This window comes from Centroberyx affinis, unplaced genomic scaffold (genome assembly GCF_046629955.1).
Source record: "Centroberyx affinis isolate AG114_WGS23_722 - 3 ecotype Tasmania unplaced genomic scaffold, CSIRO-AGI_Caff_v1 ptg000299l_1, whole genome shotgun sequence".
Lineage (NCBI taxonomy): Eukaryota > Metazoa > Chordata > Actinopteri > Beryciformes > Berycidae > Centroberyx > Centroberyx affinis.
In genome coordinates this window covers 1-23,261 of record NW_027278977.1, presented here as the reverse complement: position 1 = coordinate 23,261, position 23,261 = coordinate 1, and the positions used below count along the sequence as shown (strand labels likewise).

The window sequence follows — 23,261 nt, the reverse complement described above, 5'->3', positions numbered from 1 at the left end:
GTTGTCTCCAAGCTAGCGACGGCCGGTCTGCCCAGTGCGTGGCGGCAGATACAGGTCATTGTTACTCGGAGGTGAAACCCATCCGCTTTCTAATGAGTACCAGAGGGACCCGTGTTATTGGATGGTTCATCAGGCCAATAGTGCGAGGCGGCCTCCATCTGACTTCTTGAGTCCAGCGTGCCTCGTTGGCTTATGTGGAACTCACATGGAAACGAGCACCTGGTACATGCAGAGGACCCAAAAACCAATATAATTTTAATTGGAACTAAAAATTGATTTCACATCTTTTTTTCTACCCCTTAGTTTATTACACATATTTCATTTTTGAAAGTAAATAAACATAAATGTACACCTGTGAAAGTGTATGATGCACTTTTATGAGGGTAATCTCAAATAAAGTTTTATGGGAGGTGTAGCTGGAAAGATTTCATTCTGAAAAGCCCTTTGGAAGAAGCAGCGAAGGGAGAAGCCTGTTATTGTTGCTGTTGTTGATGGTGTTGTTTTATTAACAGTGGTAAACTTCAGCAGTTACTGTGGGTTATCTTTCAGTCTGTTGTGTATGGATTGAACATCTCCAGCGCCTATTTGCTGTGTTTGAAAAGAGTAACAGTAGAAACATACAAATATCAAGATCTATGTTCATAAACAATTTAGGTTTGAGAATTATTTAAAAGCTGGCTAAAAGGGTTAGGGTTAGGGCTAAAAGTCTCAGAATAGTGTGTTTCATTCTTAATTTAAAGAGTTTGGCCAAAAAGGCTTAAAAGATTTTAAGCCCAGGGAGGACGACTACGTGGGGAAAACATCTATGAGCAAAAGAGAGTAATGTCAGTGGGTTTCTTTAACCTATAGAAATAGCTGTGGCCATGCATCCTTGATATAGACACACTGCAGGAAAACTCAATAAAGAGTAAACAAACAAACACCCTGATGTCTACATTAATTTTCTGATTTTAATATAAAAAAAAAAAATAAGTACTGCTATAAAATGGTTCCAAAGGTTAATCAGCACATTAATTCAAATTAATTCTGGATTGAGTAATTGTTCCTCATCAACAAACCATATAATTTGATTTCATCACCTGTGTTCTACCTTATCATCTGGAGCAACAACCACTCCCTCTATCTATCTCAGCTAAAATGTAGTCTGAGCACCTTTGTGAATAGATTTTGAAGTCTCACCATTTAAAAAACCCACAGTCATTCGCTGAGAGGCTGCATACAGCCTCAGGCAACTGGAAAAGCGCCCCTCCGAGATAATGTCCAGAAGCTGAAACCACCAAGCTCCATTTGAATTTCCTCTCAAAATATTCCACTTCCTGGATATTGTTCATCAGTCTGTATTTGACGACATCGATTCCATCATCTGACATTATGAACGAGCCATGCTGTTAAAAGTTTGCAGGGCGCACCATCATGGTTGTCATGGTAGCCATCAGATTGGGGCCCTTCCAGTAGTACCACTTAATGCCATTGTAGCGAACCACGCTGGATGAGGCGGGGTAGTACATGCCGTTCAGGTTGGACGGACCACAAGCCTCGAACCACCAACCTGGAGAGGACAGGTGTCAGAGAGTTCAAGGAAAAAGTCTGAATTAATTGAATCCAAGCTCAGGAAATGTAACACCCGAATGTACAGCTGTAACTCAGCAGTAACTTTATATTGGTGCAGAAGGAAAATGAAATGCACTTCGGGACATTTACAAGGGGGCGGATGGAAATGTTTAACGAGAGAGGCTTTAAGGAAGGATAGATTGAGACAGACAGAAGGAGACGAGTAACAGAAGTCGAGGGAAGCATACCTCCGGATGCGATCTGGGCGCACTTGCAGGTGCAGCGGTCGTTGTCTCTGTCCTTGGTGCTGAACGGGGTGCCGGGGTGGGTGAGGCTGTTGGTGCGGCCTGCTGTGCCGCTGAAGCCCTCGGCATGAAGACTGCATTGGGGAGAGTAGAAAGGAGCAGAGAAATTCAGCGAAGAGTTAAGCCATTTGAACGCTGAAAAAAAAAATCTTTTCTATTCATTATTCAAAGTTGCTCACTTCTCTATTGCAGTCCCACTTTGTGATTTAGGTTAATGTATTTTTGCATAAAAGTCTTGCCTAGTGCAGCTTTAACTGAACCAAGCAGACTGCCAATGCTCACTTTGCTGCATCCTATAGCCGTTCTTTCATTCATCCTCACTGACTGCAAGGTTTCAGAAATCAATGGTAATCGAGTTATGTTTCACCTGTGAAGCACTGCAATACATCATAGCCTTATGTGTACTTTTGATAAAAGATAAAAATCTCCCAGGGTTGCCATACAACGCTGCACTGCACGAGAAAGCAAACAATAACCTGAAGAGCTATTCATTATTTTTCCTCCACGTTCTGCTTTCTGAAACAATGCAAACAGTTTTGAAAGAAATCTCTGCCCAGGTGAAATACATTGACTCCTTTATTTTCATAACCTAGCCCTGGAGTTGTGTGTATTTGTGTGTGTGTCAGTGCTGGTTTGAAGAGAGTGGACGAGGAGGTCAGCCTTGCTGTCTGCCCTCTCCTCTGCCCTGTCATTCTGTCTAGTTAGTATTGGACTCTCCCCTGAGTTATGTGACCTCTCCATAGCCCAGGGCATGCTGTCTGTGATGACTAAATGAGGGATCTTCCTCTTGAATTTGTAAGTTCAGAGGGCAGGACCACACAGCATGGGGGCAGCAAGGGAGAGTTTGACTTGACAGCATTGGGACAGGAATAATGGTGGAAGGGTGGAGAGGCTGTTAGAATAATTTATCTTGACTCATGATCATAAGGGTTTGGTGATGTGAGGAAGTATATATTGGCTATCAAATTAGACTGTATGGCTATTACAGGCCACAGGCTGTCCCGTGGAGACTATGGCATGTGGGCTGTGAAGAAAAATGAAGATTCCTGCACACAAAATTCACCTCTGCTGGTGTCTTTTATTGTCTGTTGATGGTTCGGTCCGAGACCTTTATCAAGACATTTCTCATGGCATTTCCTTGGAGTGATTTGATGGGGATCTGGATCTTTCCCAGCATTATTTCGAAGAGTGCCTATGGTGTGCACGCTCCATATTTATCAGAAGTTCTGTGGACTGTGGTAGACACATCCGTAACTTTTTCGATAAAGACTTCACCATTACCAAAGCATTTGTCCTACAAAGTAATCCCAAGCGTACTAGTCCAACCACTCCACCAGTCCACCATTACCACAGGATATCCCTCTGGAGGCTGTTATTGTTTACTATCGACTGTTATATTAGGAGGGCCTACCATTGGCTTAATTTTGAAAATGGCTATTCTAGACTGCAAAGGAGAAAGTGGTCTGTCAGTGCTGATGATGAATGTATGAATATTGTTACAGAGTTTAAGGTGAAGGCCCAGGGAGTGCATTGGCAGCAGCTGACCGGAGGATTACTTTGGCTGAATAGTTCTGGCTTGGGAGAGAAAGCCATCACCCTCAGCAATGCCTAATAAAACTTGCACATACTCAACAAGCTAAGATAGAACATGATCTCAGAGGTAGCTGGCTTTCAGAGGTGATTACATCCATTCAGGTGCCTCACCTCACACAGTGTAGCCTACAGCAAAATTGTGAAACGTTCAGTTTTACATTACAGTATCATGCTAATTATGGAGAACAAGGTCAGGCAAATGCAATTTGATGCACAATTAGGTATCTTGGAAAGCATACACCCACATATGATTGTGATTTCTCATCTCAGACTAAAAGGACATCAATCTCCATAAACTTCCAGAAAACAAATTCCAGTTAATTCACATGAAATCTAAACCACACTATTTTGGTTAAAATGTTGTTTTTCTATTTTGGAAAGCATGGGTTCTGCACACGCACATGTAATCTTATTAGTGAGCGCAGAGTTCCTGTGGAGATTTGTTTGAGTTGTCAGTTTTCTGGCAGGGCCAGGTTTTGCTGAACGTTCCTGTTATCCTCCAGTGAACGGGGCTACCCTCGGGGATTTTCAGGGGCAGCGGTAGCCGTGGTGACAGAAAAGAAAAGTGGAAGCAGAAGAAAGTGGCGGCGTGCCCTCCGCTGAGCTCATCATTTTGATTGACATTTTTAAAAACAGGCCTAGCGGTTCTTTTACTTTTGTGCTCAGTGATAAGAAAGCATAGAGAAAGAATATAAAAAAGTTTGAACTGTTGATAATGGTTTTTCTAATTTGTCATGGTATTTAGAGTTTTGCACCCAGAGGGAAAACGAAGATTGAGCGGGTATTACTCTATTGCAATTATGCCTTTCACAGTTTGAAGGACTCTTAACAACTCTGTACTGAAATACAGCACCTTCATTACGGTTCCATTCACATCACAATTCTGACAGAGTTTAAGAAAGAGTTTAACTGGAGGCCTGATCGTTTGAGCGTAATGTTTTCTTTTTCATGTCACGCAATGAATTTCATCAAACCGAGAGACACTTCACTCTTTTATTATTTGTTATATAAGTCACAGTGACCCAATTTGTACATATTTCATGCTGGTAGGTCACCTGTAATTCTTGTCCTCTCCGTCTATGTAGAAGTGGTCATAATGCGAGTACGCCTCGTTCCCCTCTTTGTCTTTCAGCTGGACATGCAGACTGTATTCCTGGGAGCTGGTCAGCTTGTAGATGATATCATTCCCCAGCCAGTGCTCCCCAGACGGCTCTCCAAATCCCTGGAATAGGCACAAAGAGAGAGAAACAATAGAAAAGGAAAATATTCTAACAAGGGGAAGATTTTACCAGGGATCTGCCAAGTATTTTTGGAGTTAATATGGAAATGACCCTCAATTTAAGAAGTCACATATATCATTATGATGGCCTAACACAGTCCGGTGAGTATTTATGAACTGAAATTTTCTCTCCCAAAGTGAGGGAGCAGACAATTGAGACTTTAATTTGTAATAATATTCTATCAATGCACCACCTGGGAACTGCCTCACCTAATATGAATGGAAGACTGACTTTGTGGACTGATCCATTGTTTGTCTGAACTTTTACCTTGAAATATGCTTTACATCATAGTAGTGCAATCAGAGCCGGCCAGCAGCATGACGACACATTTTACAGGGCAAGACTGTGTTTTCCCTCTTGTTTTTGGCAAGAGAAGACAGAGGTGAATGTTCACTAATACAGAATGTACTGTACAAGTATGTAGGGATGACATTTTAGAGAGGAAATCCAGTGGTACGCTACTTAAAGATATATTGCGAGAAGGTGAAACACACTGAAACGGGTATAGAACAGGGAAATGTCAAGGGAATACATTACTGTGTGAGTCAGGAGGCAAGTTTAAATGATGTTAACAGGTGGAAGTGGAGTAACATAAAAATAATTTCACAAAGGCAACTTCAGCGTTAAATGAAAACAGATACAGCGCGCAGTGGGTGTGATGAATTTGACAGAAATGTTTCACAATGGGAGTGAACGTTGTCACTCCAGTGGAAACTGATAATGAAAAGAGACGTTCTATTCAAAGAGACAGCTGAGGAGGAGGGGCAAATTATGGCTTCGGTTAATGAATTTCACAGAGGGCTGTCAAGTGCAAAATGTCACCTGTCTGACGGACACGAGGGGACGCGAAAGGTCAATCGTACGGTGAAAAGGCCAAATGATTTTTAGAGAGAGATCGAGATGCATATGTTAACTGTCACTCATATCATTAAGGATATGACCTTGAAGACTTGATTATTTGCATTTTTAAGCAAGAATGGTGAAGAATATCAACAGATATTAAGCATTCTTTACAGATGGATACATTTTCCCCTGTGTTTACCGCTGAATTGTTGCTCACTTTGTCTAGCTGTCCGACCCTGTGTTTGTTATTGGTCCTAAGTGAAAGCGAATACATAGTGAGAGTCTTGGAGCATTTATCATGTAGCCTGCAGGCCTGGGTGCAACATTTGATCAACACTGGCCACAGATTCTCAGAATATGAAGTGTGGAGCGGGTCAGTGAAGCACTTCAGTACATACGTTATCTGCCATCTACACAGGGCCCCCATGCTCCCACGCCCCAGCTGGGGCCAAATATTTATCATCCACTTGGAAAAATATTGTTCTTGAATTTTTTTTATTTTAAAGCCTTCTCTCTCTCTCTCTCTCTCTCTCTCTGTCTCTCTCTCTCTCTCTGTCTTTCTCTCTTTCTCTCTTTCTCTCTCTCTCACTCTATCTGTCTGCAATCACCATCCTCTAACCATTCTATTTCCCAGCCAAGCTGTGGCAATTGATCTGTGGAAAAAGGCGAGAGACAAATTGCTCTGTTCAATCAAAAGTCCAAACCAGCCTCGCTCATTTGCACGGCGTGTAATTTAAGTCAATTTAAAAAAGTTTGCGAACATATTTTTGCTCTCTGCTGGGAATGCACAAAAGGAATATTGATTCTATTGAGAAAACTTTGTGATGTGAATCAGAAAAGCATTATCTAAATTTGAGTCCAAGCAAAACAAACAAAACCCGAAGGTGTGAAAACATGCTTGGTTCAGCTCTAGCGCTGGAACAACTTCATAGTCTCCTGTGTGCGATTCTGTGTATTATATCCAGGGCTTGTTGTCCAGGGTTAGATTCTGGATCTGCTGTTACCTTCATCACCACAAACCCATTTCCCTAAGCATCAAAGCATCGGGGATCTTGATGAGGATAAAAACAGGTTCTGCGGGTGACTGAAGTGCATGATGTGTGTGTGTGTGTTTGTGTATGTGTGTGTGGGAGTATGACAGGGAGAGGGAGCGAGAGCAGGTGCAATAACATGGGGGGTGGTAGAGAACACACGGGCGGCCAAATACAACAACCGCAGGTCACCTGGGATCACAGGCTCGCCGGTATCCCACGCCTCTCCATGCCAAACCACCCATGGATAGTTATTGGAACCTCCTGTCCAGTCCCGCGATCCAGATCCATTGTGCCGATACCGTGTTGTGTGCTAATGATGCACGCTACCTTCTGCTGAACCTACCGCTTTGTAGTCCCTCCACCCGCGGTGGAAGTCAACGGAGCCATTTCTTCGATGCTGCAGCACTGTCCATCCCCCACCGCTAGTCTTCATATCACAGAAAACCTGCAGAAATCAAGCAAAAAGGCCATCTTTTATTCCTACTTTCCAAAAGTAGACACTTCAGACAATGATGGCTATGTTTCAATAAGGTGAGATGAGTTTCAAGAAACCACACCTTAAAGTGCCACTATGATCTACAAGTGGGGGGAGAGGGAAGTGTGAAAGAACATCTCACGCCCTCAGGAAAGGAAAAACACACTGTCGTTTTTCCATTAGTTGAAGGCCGCCTTGGAAGCCTCAGAAAAAAGGGGGGAGCCCAACATTTCAGGGTGTCATGCAATGATATGACCCAGGTGGGAAGGAAAAACTAACATGTCAGCATGCTCTGTTATCCCCTTGAGTGGGGGTTGGGGTGGGAGGCATCTGCGTTTTTGGTTACACACACTGTTTTCTTTCTCACTTGGCTGCACATTCGCCATACGTAGATAAGTTTGGAAGGACAAATCGTAATGAATTGCACCTATTCATCTCGTGACAGAACTTGAAATTTATACTTGTTAGGGGAATGGTTTTTACACATTTTAGGCATTTAACTCGACATGTCTCCGCCTCCCTCGGGCATCGTGAGTAACTCTGAATGTGTGAAATTCTCCCTTGGGTGGTAAGATTAGATGCTTTTTTGTTACTGCGATCCTTTTTAATTGAACAGCTGTATTCAGTCTGCATACCTGGTGGCCACAGGTTGGGTCTTTATCAGTTTTCTCATGCACAATGTTTGAAATTCTACTCGTACACTGTTGTCAGCTCAGATTATACAGATATTGACAGTGACATTTGTTACTATATAACCATCATTGCAACTTGTAATGCTGGCCATAACTCTTGAGACATCATTTATTTATTTCAACTGTCTAAGGGTTAGGGTTAGGGTGAGTTTGTCCTCAACTGGCGACACAAATAATTGATTTGCTTGGTGGGTTGCTCGGCTACTCCCCCATTCACCAAACAGCCCACCCTGTCCTGGCTCAGGAGTCCTAGGGTGCTCCACAGCTGACGCATACATGCTGGTGGGTGGACAGCATCCCAAGAGACCCCCGTATTTCAACATCTCAACTGGCTATTTTCCGCTGGAACCGAGATGAAGGTTTCCAGCCCTTTCCCAGAATAGGACTGCTAAATCAAGGTCAAATGGCACTCAGGTCTTTTACCTCAGAAAACAGAGCTGAATATGCTGTGATTATTCTCTGGCACATTAAGCCAATGTTCTGGCCTTTAAGGCAGCACCATCGAATACAAAAGTAGAGCCTTGAAATAGAATTCTCGATTTAACTAATTTCCCAAATGTGGTCGTTAATACTGATTTCCGCAAGATCCATATTTAATACTCCAAATCCACTTACTATTGGACAGCAAGCAGTCATTTAGAGCCAACTCTATTACAATAAAATGCAAAAATCCACTCAATTGAAGCATTATATGACTTTAAAAAGATATTGTCATGGTTATGGTAATTTGCGAGGGGGTTTCAGGAGACAAAATAGTGATTTCTCAATATGTGTTTATAGAGTCATGCATTTCACTTTATGAGCCCCCGTGCGTGTGTAGCTTTCAGAACAGGCTGTTATCTCTCCTAATCATGTGTGCCTGGTATGATGATGATTATAGAGAATAATAGGTTGAAGAATGTGTGACTGTCGCCATGGCAATGTCAATACCTGTCAACAAGAATAGTATGAGGATTATTTTCAGCTGCAAAGCATTTGTCTTATCGTGCCAGTTAAAAAAGGAGAAAACTGTTTGAAACTTTTGTCTTCTAAACATCTGCACCCTTCACAGCCTTATTGTAGATAGATAGATAGATAGATAGATAGATAGATAGATAGATAGATAGATGCATACTTTAGACGGATGGATGCGGTACAGTTAACTTCACTTGTTAAAATTACTTTTTTGGTTCATCTATCTTTTGATTGCAACGATTTCACTATAGCCAACTCTGCATCCCACACACATATGTGCTCTTTGTCTCCTGTCCAACTGAGAAAGCCCACTCTCTGCATTGAAAATAGGGCAATTTGAGTCTGCCCCACTTTTATGCAGCCACCCAGTTTGCCAGCCACACTGGAATTAGATGGCATAGATTGAAAGCAGCGTTGATGTGAGGAGTACTAACTTGCATCTATGGAAACGTGCATTGGCCCCAGCTGGCAGGAAACACATGGCACCAATGCCAAACACCTGGCTGCATTGCCCACAGGAAATGAAGAGGAAGAACAGGGGGGGAAAACAGAGGCGGTAGGAGATGGTGCCAGCCAGCAAACTAGAGTGAAAGTAATGAATAACAACAAAACAATTTCACTGGTATCTTTTGTTTTTCTCTGGTAAGCTCTGACAGTGAAGATCCCAGCCAAGAATGGTAGTTTTGATTCAGGGAAAGGATAGCCTGCTGGTGTATGCCATGGCTGAGTTAGCAAGGGCCAGCCACTTCAGGTCAGCGGAGGTGCCTCTTAAGCTATTCTGACTTAGCATTCGACTGCACACACTCGCTCACCCTGGAGCCTGCAGGGCACAATGCTCCTGTTGCTTATTATTTTAGCTCTCTGTAACCCAGCATGACATTTCCATCAATCTCTATGCCAAAAAATCCCAGTAGAATACCATTACACCGGAACAGTTTGTCCTTCCAGAGTTTACTGTGGTCCAGAAAACATGATAACAGCTCTGAATGTCAATATGTACAGAAGTGTGTGTTAGCTTCACATTACCTAGGCTGGAAATAGCCAGTATAATCAATAAAAACTGAAAATTATCCTATTGCTAAATAAGACAATGGGATGAAATGTCTTACAGCAAAGGTTTCACAATGTTTGATACCATGCCAGACTCAATTAGGTGATATTTAGAAGAAAAGGCCAATGACCTTTAGAGCCTTAGTACCTTGACAGTCTGGGTGGAGTTGGGGAGACGTAAGCTGTATATCCCATTCTCTGTCACTCCAGATCGCAGGATCTCCGCACAGTCCCTGAAACTAAGCGGCTCCTCCTTGGGCACAGTGGAGATTTCTGTAAAAACATGCAGGCGCAACGTGACGGATGGCAACCTTATGGATTTTGCACACAAGTCCCAACCACATCTGAGTTCCCTGGGTTAATGAAAGGCCTTTGTGTGTGTAATGTGTCTGAGATTTGAATTTAAAGCTGCACTGTAGGCAATATTTTTATGTAAAAATACGCTTGTTTATACAACCTAAATCACAACGTGGGGCTACAATAGAGAAGAGCGTCCCATCCCGCCTAACTGAAATGCGTCCTATTTGCCCAAATCAAAATGAGCGAAATACAAACTGTCTCCTAAACAGCAGTGAGCAGCGCTCTGTCCACAGAAAAATGGACTCACTGATGTTAGCTCTTTTGCCTCTCTCATCCCTCTGGTATCCGCTGGTATAAAGCAATCACAGACCGGCCAGGTTGGTAAACATAAGCATGCTGTGTGCAGTTTACCGATGACACATTACATGATTTCTGTGTATTGGAGTTCAATCAGTTTTCAAACAGTTACCTCTCGCTGCCATTTGGAGCTGCCGACATGCAAAATCGCCTAGTGCAGCTTTAAACCCTCAAAAACACTTCTGTCAGTACATAATAGCCACAACACCAGTTTGTGTCTTTCCTTACTTTGTATCACGATGAAATGATTTGCTCATCATGCCTTACCATTGCAATGATTGACCATAGCCAGCAGCTGTTGCACAGTGTCTGTGAGCACGGCCTGCTGTCTCTGTAGTACGGTGCTGTTGTATGTGGAGCTGCCCAGCTCTCCCTGGAGCTGGCTGACCAGTCCGCTCTGCCGCTCCAGAAGCTCCTGAAGCTGCTGCTTTTCGCTCTGCAAGCCCTGCAGCTCCCTCCCGTACCGGGCCTCCAGCGCTAAGAACCTCTCTTCCAGAAAACTGTCAAATACAAAAGATTTACATGGCAAAAAATTCATTTAGTCAAGTATCGAGTTATATCCCTGAAAACAAGCCGATGAGGTGTGATAATTTCACTTCTTTCCAGCGCATTTAGACAAAATCTTGAAACAAGGAGAGTGAGCTCCTTTATTCCAAGATAGTTTTCAACAATATTCTTGTGCCAGAAATTTTAGGTCATAGTTTATTTGGATATTCCAATGCTGATACTCAACAATTAACAAAAAAGTCTACTGAGTTTCAAATGATAATTGTGCGAACAGTAGTCTATATATATTATATTTATATATGTATGGGCTAGGGTTAATATTAGGGTTAGGGTTAGGCTAAGGTCAGGTTAGGGTTACATAGTCTGTGGACATGTATCAAATATGCAAGTGACACTTTGTTGAATATCTACTTTTTGTCAGTTGATTGGACTATCCAAATAAAGTGTTACCTATTTCAACAATATTATGAATTGTTCAGATGGATATTGTTTGCACTGTAGGAGGGAGGAGATGTGAAGAGAGAAGATCGAAGGCACGGGGGGAGAGCAGAACTGCTGACCATCCATCCATTCAGAATTTACCTTCCACAGTGGAGGTTGCACAAACAAATGCACATTTAGTCACACACTGGCTGAGGTGGGGATGACTTATAGATCTCGGCATGACAGTCTCATTGGGCTAACGCCATAGAAACACCTGTACAGCAGCAACGCTCACAGATGGGCCCGCATGCTAGGCCTCTCGATCATAGCCACGATGCACCAATCTGACAAAGGGCGTGTGCACGTGTGTGTTTGTCTGCGTGTGTGTGTGTGTGTGTATTTGTGCACACAGGCTCCACACCCCCAGCTCCAAATGAACATCATAAATCCCTGCAGCCTGATCTTTATGGCTCTGACTAACGACTCTGCAGCAGTTATTTATTGAAACAATCCCACCACCCAAATTGAACAAGCTACTTTTCAGCCCCGTGCTCACATACACACGCGCTAGACTAAACACGTATCCTTGGTCTCCCGCTTTTAAGCACGAACTCTGATGGTGCCCTGGAAGGAAAGCAGGATCAATTCAAATAAATTTTAACGGCAACTTCTATTTTCGAATTTCGCTTCGTGGGAGCGTACTCGATAAAAGTGCAAGGCGAGGCTTACAAATTGTTCTCCTTTGCGTCGTTTTTACTTTGAGGTGCAATGAAAGTTTAGAGCAGTGCCGTGATCCAGCTTGCCAATGTTTAAACAGTTAGGGGTTTGACAGAGCAAATACAGCAATTTGGATCGCTTTGCATTACGGGCATTCAAACTGTTATGCTTATGACCACATAATATTTATTGCTATGAAGATATATTGCTATTAGATTATCCTCTCTGTCACCGCAATGTACTACACTTCCTGCCACTCTTCCAACTAGTGTTTTGCATGTAATTCCTATGAAAACAAACATTTCTCTCTCCTCTCTTCAGCTGGCAGCGGTTCAAAGCTGGCTCCATGCCCCGGAGGATCAGCAGCAGTAGCCCCTCACCACCGCTCGAGTGCTTGTTTCTCCTCTACTCTGCAGCTGCCTTGGCTTGCGAATCTACTCTGACCCTCATAATCTCCCGTGTCCCGTCATGGCGTTTGCCCTTGCAAAGATGTATTCATTTATTTACATGTCAGGGCCGTGTCACGAACATGAAGGACGAGGGCCAAAGGGGCCGAGCGGGGCCAGATGTGTAACAGGTGGTGGGGCTGGGGCGCTGTGTTCTCCCAGTCACATTCGCTACAGATGGATGGAATGATAAACAGCCAGATACAAAGAGAGAAAACACGCTCTCCCTTCGCGCCCGCCCAGCGACCTGTCCTTAACCCCTGCGTCTGTTGCTGGCCCTAATCTGACCTTGTGTTCCTAGAGAGAAGAATGGGAAACTCCTCCTCGTGCGCCCTGCCCATCCATCCATCCATCCATCCATCCATCCACACACACAAACACATACACACACTCACATACACAAACACACAGCTCATGATCATAAAGTGCACCTCACTGATTCACATCTATTTTGAGCAATGCAAGATATCCTTTTATAGTCGGTGTTGAAATTATTACTACTAAGCTTCCACTACTATGGAAAGAACCCCTTTAATAATAATCTGCAACAATGTATGATGTTTTTATATCAATTGGCGACAGAGAGTGGGAAACATATATATATATTATGCAATAATATTCAAGCGTTTACTGCGGTTTTGTGTCTGGTAGGTTTTTCCTGGGAAAAATCCTCTGGTACACAGGAAACGATGTGTTTTATGTTTCCAGCAGGAGCAACTATGGTTTGTTTAGAATAAGTACAAGAAGAACTGGGTAGTTAGCATGAGTAGAGATAGCCACCATGGCTGAACAGACAAAGAAAAGAGCAGTTCAAACTTCATCAACAGAAAAGAAAAAGAAAAACAAAAGAAGTGCAGTGAAAAAATACCACAGCAATGAGATGTCACCAAAGTTGTTAAAAAATGATTTCACAGATCCCCACTTTCACTTTCATAATGAAAATAAACAATAGTGGATCTGAACTTTGAATTCCACCAGGGATTGCACTTTACTTCTGAGATGAATTTCTGGAAAACGTCTTAGTGCTTTCAATATCTGTAACCCATCTGTAGCCAATAAAAAGCTGCCAGGAAACCCACTCTGAGTAGATGTCTTGCATTGCCGACTCCTGCCTTAAAACATAATGTTAAGTGTGTGTGTATTCACCTGTTTTTGTCATTGAGGCTTGAGATCTCCTGAGTCTGCTGGAGAATATGTTTCTCCAGCCGGTTGGTGAACAACGAGTACTCAAGCAGCTGGATCTCCAGGCGACTTGTCTGGTTCAACACCTATAGGTGATAGGTAAGAACAGTGGAATAGATGCATTATGTATGGGTAGAAGCATGGATGAAGGGTGTATGGCTAGACAGATGCATGGGGATAAAAGACGCATGAGACTCATAATGTGCAGCCTTCGATCTCACAATAAAAAAACTTAAGCAGTAATTATCTCATATACACCTGTGCCATGTTTTGAAGTATGAGATAAAACAAAAACTTGAACAAAGCAGCTCCGATATTTGTACAGGTTGTGATTTCACGCATCATAATGACTTTGTAGAGAGGGAAAGAAAGCACTGGGATCATAACACCCCAATCTGTAAAAACAGGTCGATGGCATGATTGAAGACACATCTGTGTTGTGGTACTCGCCTTTTATGTTTTAATTGGCTTGTTGTCAGTCACCTAGCTCAACTCATTGTGTCAATCAGACTTTGTGGAACCAAATACCAGCTGTTTCAAAGCAGTGGTCACCACCTTTGGATCTGAGTCAGTCAGTTACATCTGATGTGTATCTAACTGCCTACTCATCAATTTGTTTGCCGGTGACATCATGTGTCTCGGCGCGCGGTCGCGACCCCGCGTTTGTTGATTTGGATTGGCTTCAAACGCCTTCTCTCTCTCTCAGGTTCACTCAGCTGCCGACCGGCCGGCTCACCTGGGTCTCGACGTCCGTCAGTTTGCGGGTCTGCTCCGCCGATTGGCTGAGGAGGTTGGTCCCCATCTCCAACATGGCCGCCGTCTGGGTGTGGACGGCGTTCCTCTTCATCTCGTCCATCCCGGAGCGCACGTTTTCCTGGATGTAGTTCTCCAGCTGCAGGAGAATGATCAAATGCACAGAATATTACTCAGGATGTCAGATTTACTGAATTCATTCATATTGAGGGAGATAATGTCCTTATGTTCAATGACAGCTTGATGCAGTGTGTAAAGCAGCAACTTAAAAGCGAAGCTGCGCTAGCCATTCGTCTCTTTGTCACCTCACTACTCTCAGGTGCTCAGATGGACCCCATGCGTCCCGGTATCCCTAAGGCACTGGTAATGTCTCACCATCCATCCATTGATCCATTCCTCCATCTAGCGGCTTTGCTTCAGGCAAATATCAACCTCACATTAATAATCTCTCATAATGCTGTAAGTTTAATGGCATTTCAGAAAGCGCATGGAGAGAAAACATGATATTTGTGCACTGGACTTAGGTGAGTTAGGGTCGCCTATACGCTCTAATCAATCACTCAGAGACAGAAGCATGTAGAAAACTCATTGTATCTTACAGCAGGGGTAAAAATAGAATGCTATCTATCTTGCTTCAATAAACAGATTTTCTTATTAATGTGGCCGTTTTGAGCTAACGGCATATGGAAGACAAATTCAGCTGGCGCTCAGGCATCTTAGTTAAAACGTTTCCCTGTCATGAGCGATGGAATTTTGTTCGACGTTTAGGCCTGCGCCTTGCAATAAAGCAAAGCAGAATATTGAAAGGAACACATTAATATTTATGCCTTTTCTGGGGATAAAAGATCAGACTTTACTCGTTAAATCCCATGACTGGGAAATGGAGTCTCTGAGGAGAAAATATTCAAAACTATCCAGCTAATGAGTGGCTATCCACAAAAATCGAAGGGGACTCAAATGAGACTAGGATTGTTTGTTTTCTCAATAAAAATGTCCATTTCAGAGAAGAATGGGATTATGATAATGCATGACCACAAGAGAAGGCTTTTTTTCTATCTTCTATGAAGTATAAAAATACTGATCCGAGTGGTCAAATAGAGATGAATCAGCAATTAAATCGTTTGCTTGGTGGTAATCTCTCTCTCTTTGTCTCTTACTCCCTCTTGATCTCTCTGTCTCTCCCTCTCTCTCTCTTTCTCTCCCCCTCACTAACTCCCTCTTTCTTTCTTTCAAACTCTCCCTCTCCATCTCTCTCGCTCCATAAACCCATCTCGCACATTTTGCTACTTTAGGACGCTTGAGACGGCGGAAAAAATCCCTCCATAACGAAGGTTGTGAAGAGATTACCAGCGGATTAGAGCCAGCTCCAAAGGACGAAGCAAAGATCCATGCATCATAATCAGCCTCCCTTATTGAAGCTGCTATCAGCCGCCTGTCCAAAGTGTTCCTATTACAGCCTTCTATGATAGAGCTCAGTCCAGAGGTCTTGATACACCCCATCTCCAACTGCCAACGCATGGGCCAAACAGAAGATTTTATTGCAGCTCTGTCAGAAGCTGCACTATGCTGCCAGATAAATCACATTTGGGATGTAGCATCATTCTGTCTCATTGTGTCTGAGAGGGACAGAAGGGGGATCAGTGCTGAGGAAATCATTGGATTTGTATCACTTCATATCTTAATTGTCGAGCCAATAGACGCTTTTGTTCTCAGTTCCAATTACAGGGAATGGGAAAAGCATATGTGCTGGGTGTTCCTGGCAAAAGACTACAATGGGCTGAGGCACATCAGGATGACGGCGATGGGAGGAACGGGCAATGAATAGGTTTCTGTGACACTGCGGACCTGATTGATGTGTCACAGCAACACCATGCAAATCCACTTATCACTGCAAATGAATGGGGTCATGACCTTAAGATGCGTCAAAGTCAAACGAACGGGTAGTTCAAGAATGTTCAAGAGGGAGAGAGGGGGTGCATGTTGGAGTGGGAGAAGGAGGAATGGACGGAAATGGAGATTAATCAGATAATCTGGTGGGGGGTAATGTGCTTTAGTGGCTTTATGAAACATAACTGGGCCAGGGAATCAGGTCGTCAAGAGTAGCCTAGCCACCTTGATCTCTTTGCAATATTACCGTATTAGCATAATCCGCACAGGCTCCTAAAAGCAGTAACGAAAACACACTCACTTCCCCTCTGCCAACCCCTCAGGGCAGCAGAGAGTGGAGGGGGACTAGACGGAGGTTGCATGGGGATTTGAACTAAAGAAAACAAACACTGGTTTCTTCTCGGAAACACCAGAGAAGGAATCTGGAACATTAAATACAATCCTGTAGCCCTCATCCACTTGGAGATTCCTTTGAGGAACAGGGTGGATTAGTGTGTGTACGCAGAAGTTTGTGTGTGTGGGCGTGTGTGTGTGTTTTCTTTCAAAGGGGTTTGGGTGGAAGGCTCACAGTAAGGGTCAAAGCATCGCAGGGGAGCTTCGAGTGGGTTTGAACAAAGCTTCTCATAAACACACACAAACATACACACACAGAGATATGCCTCGAGCTGTCCCTCATGCACATAACCAAGTTCTTCCCTGAACGTTATGCAGATATCCATAATGAGCCTCGCGAGGTGTTGAAAAGGCTTTTCCATACGGGGTCAAAGGTTGGTATTCTCTCGTGCATATCGGAAACTGGCTCTCCAGGGTCATGCTATGTTTGTGGGGAAATCCCACCAACACTGCGATCATTTATGCATCGCTTTGGCCTGGTGGGTGTAAGGTGTTGAAAGGCTTGATCTCCGTGTCCAGACATTACGGAGAGAAAGTGCAGCAACAGAGCTGGATGTGCGTGTCAGCTGAGCTTTTTCTGTAGATGGAAGGAATTAAACTGCCTCTCGTCAACCTCCCTGACAGCTCATATCACGAGAGCGAGAGAGAGAGAGAGAGAGAGGCAGAGAGACTACTGGCTGTAGAGAACGTGCTAAGATGAGTGCCATGTCTGATGCTATTGTAATCTGCTGGTGCATTAAGCTTTAGGCCATGCTTTAGAGAGTGTATGCATGGATAATGTGCTGTACACATCAGGAAAGGTGTGCAGTCTCTCTCTCTCCCTCTCTCTCCCTCTCTCACACACACACACACACACACACGGTGTAGTCTCAAGGGAGGCTTCAAATGGGAGCCAGTTCATACTCTGAGCGTCAGACAGACAGTACACAAGGGATTTCAGTGTGTGTTTTCATGTGTGTGTTTGTGAGCGCGTGTCAAGAGAGAGTGAGCAATATAGACAAAGCGTTTGGGCTCTGATGGTAGACTAGTCAGGGGTGGAAAGGAAAGGAAAGGAAAAGAGGCAGACATTTTTTGTGATGAGAGCGCGTGAGAGAGAGCAAGCAAGAGAGGGAAGTGACAGAAGGACAGGAAGAGCACTCAAAATACCCCATTTTCAAATCCTGAAATCGACTTGTACGCCCTTAGTTGGCCAATCTAAACACACATGCTTGTAACCAGCCTGAGGATTAGTGTATAACATAAATACTCTGTCTGAAAGAGATGCAGACAAGAATGGAGAGGAGGGTGGAGAAGGGTGGCGTTTCAGTCAGTCTGGCCCAGACAATAGCACAACACCGATTCTGTACCCAGATGACCTTTGCAATGAAAACACTATTGTGAAGGCACTCTTAATCGCATCACTTCAGTTTAGTCATTCATAATCAGGGCTAAATGGCACTGCAAAGGCCAATGGCCCAGAGACGAGACATGTTAAAATGTGTCTCCGGCAGATAAACAAATGTTCCGTTGAGGAAACATGTTATCTGTTTATGCTAGTGGAGTTTAGCACAAGGGGTTTCTGCAGACTTTAGCTTATAAATGGACTAAAACATGTGGCAAGAGGGAAGTTTCTTTATATGTGTGTGTGTGTGTGTGTGTGTGTGTGTGTGCATGTGTACTTGTTGCCAGTGGGGGGAACACTACTTTAGGAGGTTTAACGGTCTGAGACACATTTGGCACTGTCTGACATTAGCAAACTTTTTTCATCTTGTCTCTCTCCCCTCTCATGCAACAGGGATTTCTGGCATCCCAATGGTCTTAAATACAGACACACAAACACAGAGATGCACACACACACACACACACACACACACACACACATACACCACATGCTGTCATGGAGCCAGATATGCATACACCGAGCATCCAGGAAATCCCAGCTGAGCACTGAACTTATCAATAATGAAGGCTTGTCAACAGATGGTGTCAGATAGCGTAGTTCGTGAACATACCATGCTTTTTTCAACACTGCACTTGATGGTCTGTACCGGCTAAAATGTGACTGATGAGAGTGAAAAGGACAGGGAGAAAGACAGCGTGATGCCAAGAGGGAGACACAGAATGGCTAGATGCCAGAGGAGAAAGTGGAGATATAACAAAACAGGGTAGTCATCACAATATTGGAGTCATCACATGTTTGCATCAACTCTTCAGTCCAAGTCGCTTTCAGTCTCACAGTCCAGGTTAGGTCGACACGGTTCAGCGCCTTACCTTCTGCAGCCACAGGGTGTTATTCTCCGTGGCGCTCTCCAGACTCTCCAGCTTCCGCTCCTGCCAGGAAGGCCTCGCCGTCTGGGCCTTGGCCTGCTCCGGGCGGCTCACCCCGGGCTCGGCCTGCCGCGGCGGCGAGTCCCCCTGCAGGGTGTCGGTGACCTGGAAGCTCTTGAGGGGGCGGCAGTGCTCCACCTCGGGCAGGACGAAGGTGTAGCTGCAGGGGCCGTGCTGCACGTGGTGCCGCTGCCGCTCCGAGCCGATGGCGGCGGCCAGCAGGTAGGCCAGGTGGGTGAGGCTCAGGGCCAGCAGGCGGCCCATGGCAGGGGGGAGGAGAGGGGAGGGGAAGGAGAGGGGGGAAGGAGGAGGCCGCTCCACCTGGCAGCGCCGACGAGTGTGCGTCAGGTAAGTTGCTGCTTTCGTGTCCCTCCTTTTCTCTCTCTTTTTTCCTGCCTCTCGCTAAATTGTCCCACAAGACTCTGATCTTCCTTCCTTTTCTTTTTCCACTTCTTCTCAGTCCAACTCCCGCTGCTCCGGTCTCTGTTTTATCGCTTTCTCCTCTCCTCTTTTGGCTGGCGCTCCTCGCTTGCTGTAACTCTGCTGCAACAGGGGCATCCAGCGGTCTTCCTCAACGCAGTTCCTGCTCGCCCGCTGTTCCTCGCGAGGGAGGACAGAAAACACACACACACACGCACACACACACACACACAGGAAAAAGGGGATTGCTTCCTATTGTAACTCCAGTGTTCAGCCAGTGCAGCTCCGTCCAGGAAACCCAACAGCAAACTTCCCTCCCACCATTTATCTCTCTTCTGAAGAGTTGCTTTCCTCACCCCCTTCTTTTCAGACTGCTGGAGTCCATGCGTTGGGGTTGGAGGAGTGGGGAGGCGGGGTGGAGTAGAGAGTGGCCCGTCGCAGGATGTTGGCTGAAGTGGTAAAGCTCTTAAAGTAGTGAGAACGGTGTACCTCTCCACATACACACACGCACACACACACACACACACACACACCCTCCTTCAGCACATAATTACTCAACCAACCCTTCCCTCTTTCACTCTCTCTCTCTCCCTCCCTCTCTCGCTCTCCCTCCTGTTTGCAGGAGTTAGAGGAGGAAGCTATAGAAATGCACACAGCTCACCACAACAGCAAGAACCAGGAACATACTCTCTTTTTTTTCACCCCCTCCCTTTCTCTTCCTCTCTCTCTCTCACTCTCTCTCTCTCTCTATTTCTGTCCCAATCTTTCACCCTAACCTGCCTTTCTATCACTTTGATTTCTTCCCTCTACACAATTATCTTTTCATTCATATCACTGCTTTCTCTGATTCTGCACCTTAAATACCCTCCCAGTCTTATCCCCTGCTGTGCTAGGAATGATCTAACCCGCACTACAACAGAGCTGGTCCAGTCAATCACACTCTGATTGAACTCAGCACACATTGCTCACAGCGGGGGCACCAAACCTGCTTACAATATCCAACTTCCTTTCAATAATCTCCCGTGGCAGTGATCAAGTACCACTTGCTCAAACAAGCACAACAAAACTCTCGAAGGATAACAAGACGGGAAGTTGCCCCGTCACACATTTGACACGGTGACTGTTTATTTGTTTGCTTCCCGTGATCAATACGCCCGCTGAGAAACGGACCGATTTTAGACTCACAAATTCAGCATTTATCTCTTTCTCATCCCTTCTCCTCCTTTCTCTCTCTCTTTGCTTTTTCCTATGTGAAGTGGGACCTTTATTTCAAGGGCTATCGTTGCTTGAGGAGAGGAGTGAATGGAGTCCCGATCCTCAGGGTTTACTCAGGATCAAGTTGCCAGTTTCACTATGACTCCATAGCTCGCCAGAAGAACCTTCAACCCTGTCTTTCTCTCACACTCTCTCTTGTTTATACCTTTAATGCACTCTTCAGTGTAATTCTCGCTTATCACTATTTGTGTCTGTCTGTCTTTCTCTCTTTCTCTCTCTCTCCTTTCTTCCTCCCTCCATCTCAGCCCTTATCTCCCAGCCATGATGAGCATACCACAGTGCCACTGTGGTGTGGATGCTTAATGACCCGGCGGCTTTAAACCCAGTGTGTGGCCACATCACTCAGCGTGCATGCTAATGACTCCGATCTATAGTGGTATGCAGCAACTCATAACCACATAGCTATCATGGTCATGCATGTATACACAGTAACCCACAGTGACTCCTGGTGAACACGCGTAGCATGACTGATCTCATTAGAAAACACCTGTAAAATGACACTCAGTGCATGGATGATTGTGCTGATTTAACAAGCAGGGCTGTTGGCGCAACGATGCATGATATTGTCCTTAGACAAATGTGTGGAAAGTGAGAGATACAGAGAATGTTTTAATGCAGCCACTGAATGTGGTGCGGTTTGTTTAATTCAGCACAGCGCCTCCCACTAGACATGGGCTAGACATCAAACTGACTTGTATGTTGATTAACTGACCTCCAACTACTGTTCACAGCAGCGTGAATTCCCTTTAGTATGGCGTCTCGCCATGGATAATAGTCAAATGACACTTTATTTGTGTTCACCGCCGTCCTGGAGTTGTGAAATTCTGGAAACGCGCAGGAACATTGAAACGACGTGTGAAATCAAGCATTCTCACCGAAATGATCTACGTGCATACACATGCACACTGCTGTTTTTATATGCAAAACATATTTTCAAGCATTTTGAAGAGTCTCTCGGTTTGTATACGAGGTGAAATGTAACACGAATGTAGCAAGTGTATTGGGTAACTGTATATGCAGCAGAGTAATGATCTCGTGCAAACTCTCTGACACTGCAATATCCAGAGGGAGAGGTTTGAATTTTGTTCCCCCACATGGCCTCTATCTGGAGCATAAAAGGAGCACATTCACTTTTTTATTGCACTTAGTTTTTCATAAAAGAAGACAGGCTGGAGAGGAAGATGGGATTAGATCTTTTTGGCGGAGGACAAGACTGAGCAGAAATAAACCAAGTGGCAATCTGAGCAAGTCACGTTGGAGAGTCATCTCTGCTTATTTATGGAGACGGCTTAAACAACCAAACTGTTTCATGTTTCTTCAGTGTCCAGGGATGCGCCCTGTATCATACCGTTTCCAGCGTTCAATCACAATGTGGGAGTAAATATTTAATATAAAACTCAGACTCGCATGCAATTACGCAACGGGACACAAAGGAAAGTGAGAAGTGCTCATTGTTGTATGTGCTGAGAGGAGTTTGACTGCTGTCCAGTGTTGCTCCATAAAAATAATATCTGCACATAAAATACATCCCGCTCGAAAATCCCATGATGTATCCATGCAAAGTGCATGCCGACAAGTTCTGTGGGATACAATATGCCACAAACACTCAAAAAGGCTCTCACTCTGTCTTTCTGTCTTTTTCGATTTGTTTCATCTTTCCCTCACACACACACACACACACACACACACACAGAGCAAAAGAGGTTTGGTGATTTCATGGCCAGTGTGGTCAAGCCTCATAAACTCTGCACAGATGGTGGAGGAGACGAACAATCAATTGAGGTGATATTGCACCACCTTTAACTGTTACTGTTACATACTTAGCTTAATACTTAAATAGGAAGCTGCAAAGTCCTCAAATAATACCATGAACAGTAATACGGCCCCTTGAAATATCCTTTAGTGATGAATTCTTTGTTACAATATAAACCTGTGTTGATATGATTTATTTTCATGCCAGAGGTCTGCACTAGTTTTATTTCTGTCTTATAAATTTATAGGAAACATCTTATATTTAGTTGAAGTGCTTTGTTTATTGAAATGTACATTTCAAACATAAACACATTTTATAGCATTGAAAACAAAGTGTGATTCATGTAAAAAAAAAAAAAAAAAAAAAATACCTAGGGCCCATAATTCATAGTGCGCTGCAGCTCAACACTGTCTCAGGGGAACGCTGGTTGTTTGGTTTAGTGTCTCCTGTCAGGCCGAGGTATTTCCCACTGCTCCCTGAAGGCCCTGAATCAATCCGCCTGCTAGATTTGAAGGTGACATCCAGCCTCCCCTCCCTCTGGTCTGGGTAAAGCAGCTGGGTTTCCTCTTGTCACCCAACCCCGTCCCCTGAGAAATGTGCTGTGAAAGCGACAGGGAGCGTGTCAGCTTTCCACAGACTGACAGTGTGTGCTGTAGAAAAAGAAGTCATCTTTTTGATGTTGTTTTTTTATGTGTGATCAGAAATAGCAATCCTAGTGTCAGAGATTTTTTTTTTTTTCTGAACATAGCCCAACTTTCTGAAAG

At 44.3% G+C, this 23,261-nt stretch overlaps 1 protein-coding gene across 1 annotated transcript; it reads right to left on the bottom strand.

The window, feature by feature from the left end:
* Positions 1-403: 403 nt before the first annotated feature.
* On the bottom strand, positions 404-19,313 carry angpt2b (angiopoietin 2b). Its single transcript, XM_071515055.1, has 9 exons — positions 18,993-19,313; positions 14,446-14,601; positions 13,674-13,795; positions 10,702-10,934; positions 9,926-10,050; positions 6,950-7,051; positions 4,505-4,671; positions 1,800-1,930; positions 404-1,549 (listed from the first exon to the last, which is right to left on the bottom strand). Exons 1-9 carry the CDS (start codon positions 19,311-19,313, stop codon positions 1,389-1,391), a joined length of 1,518 nt encoding a protein of 505 aa, XP_071371156.1. The 3' UTR covers positions 404-1,388.
* Between the last annotated feature and the right edge of the window lie 3,948 nt (positions 19,314-23,261).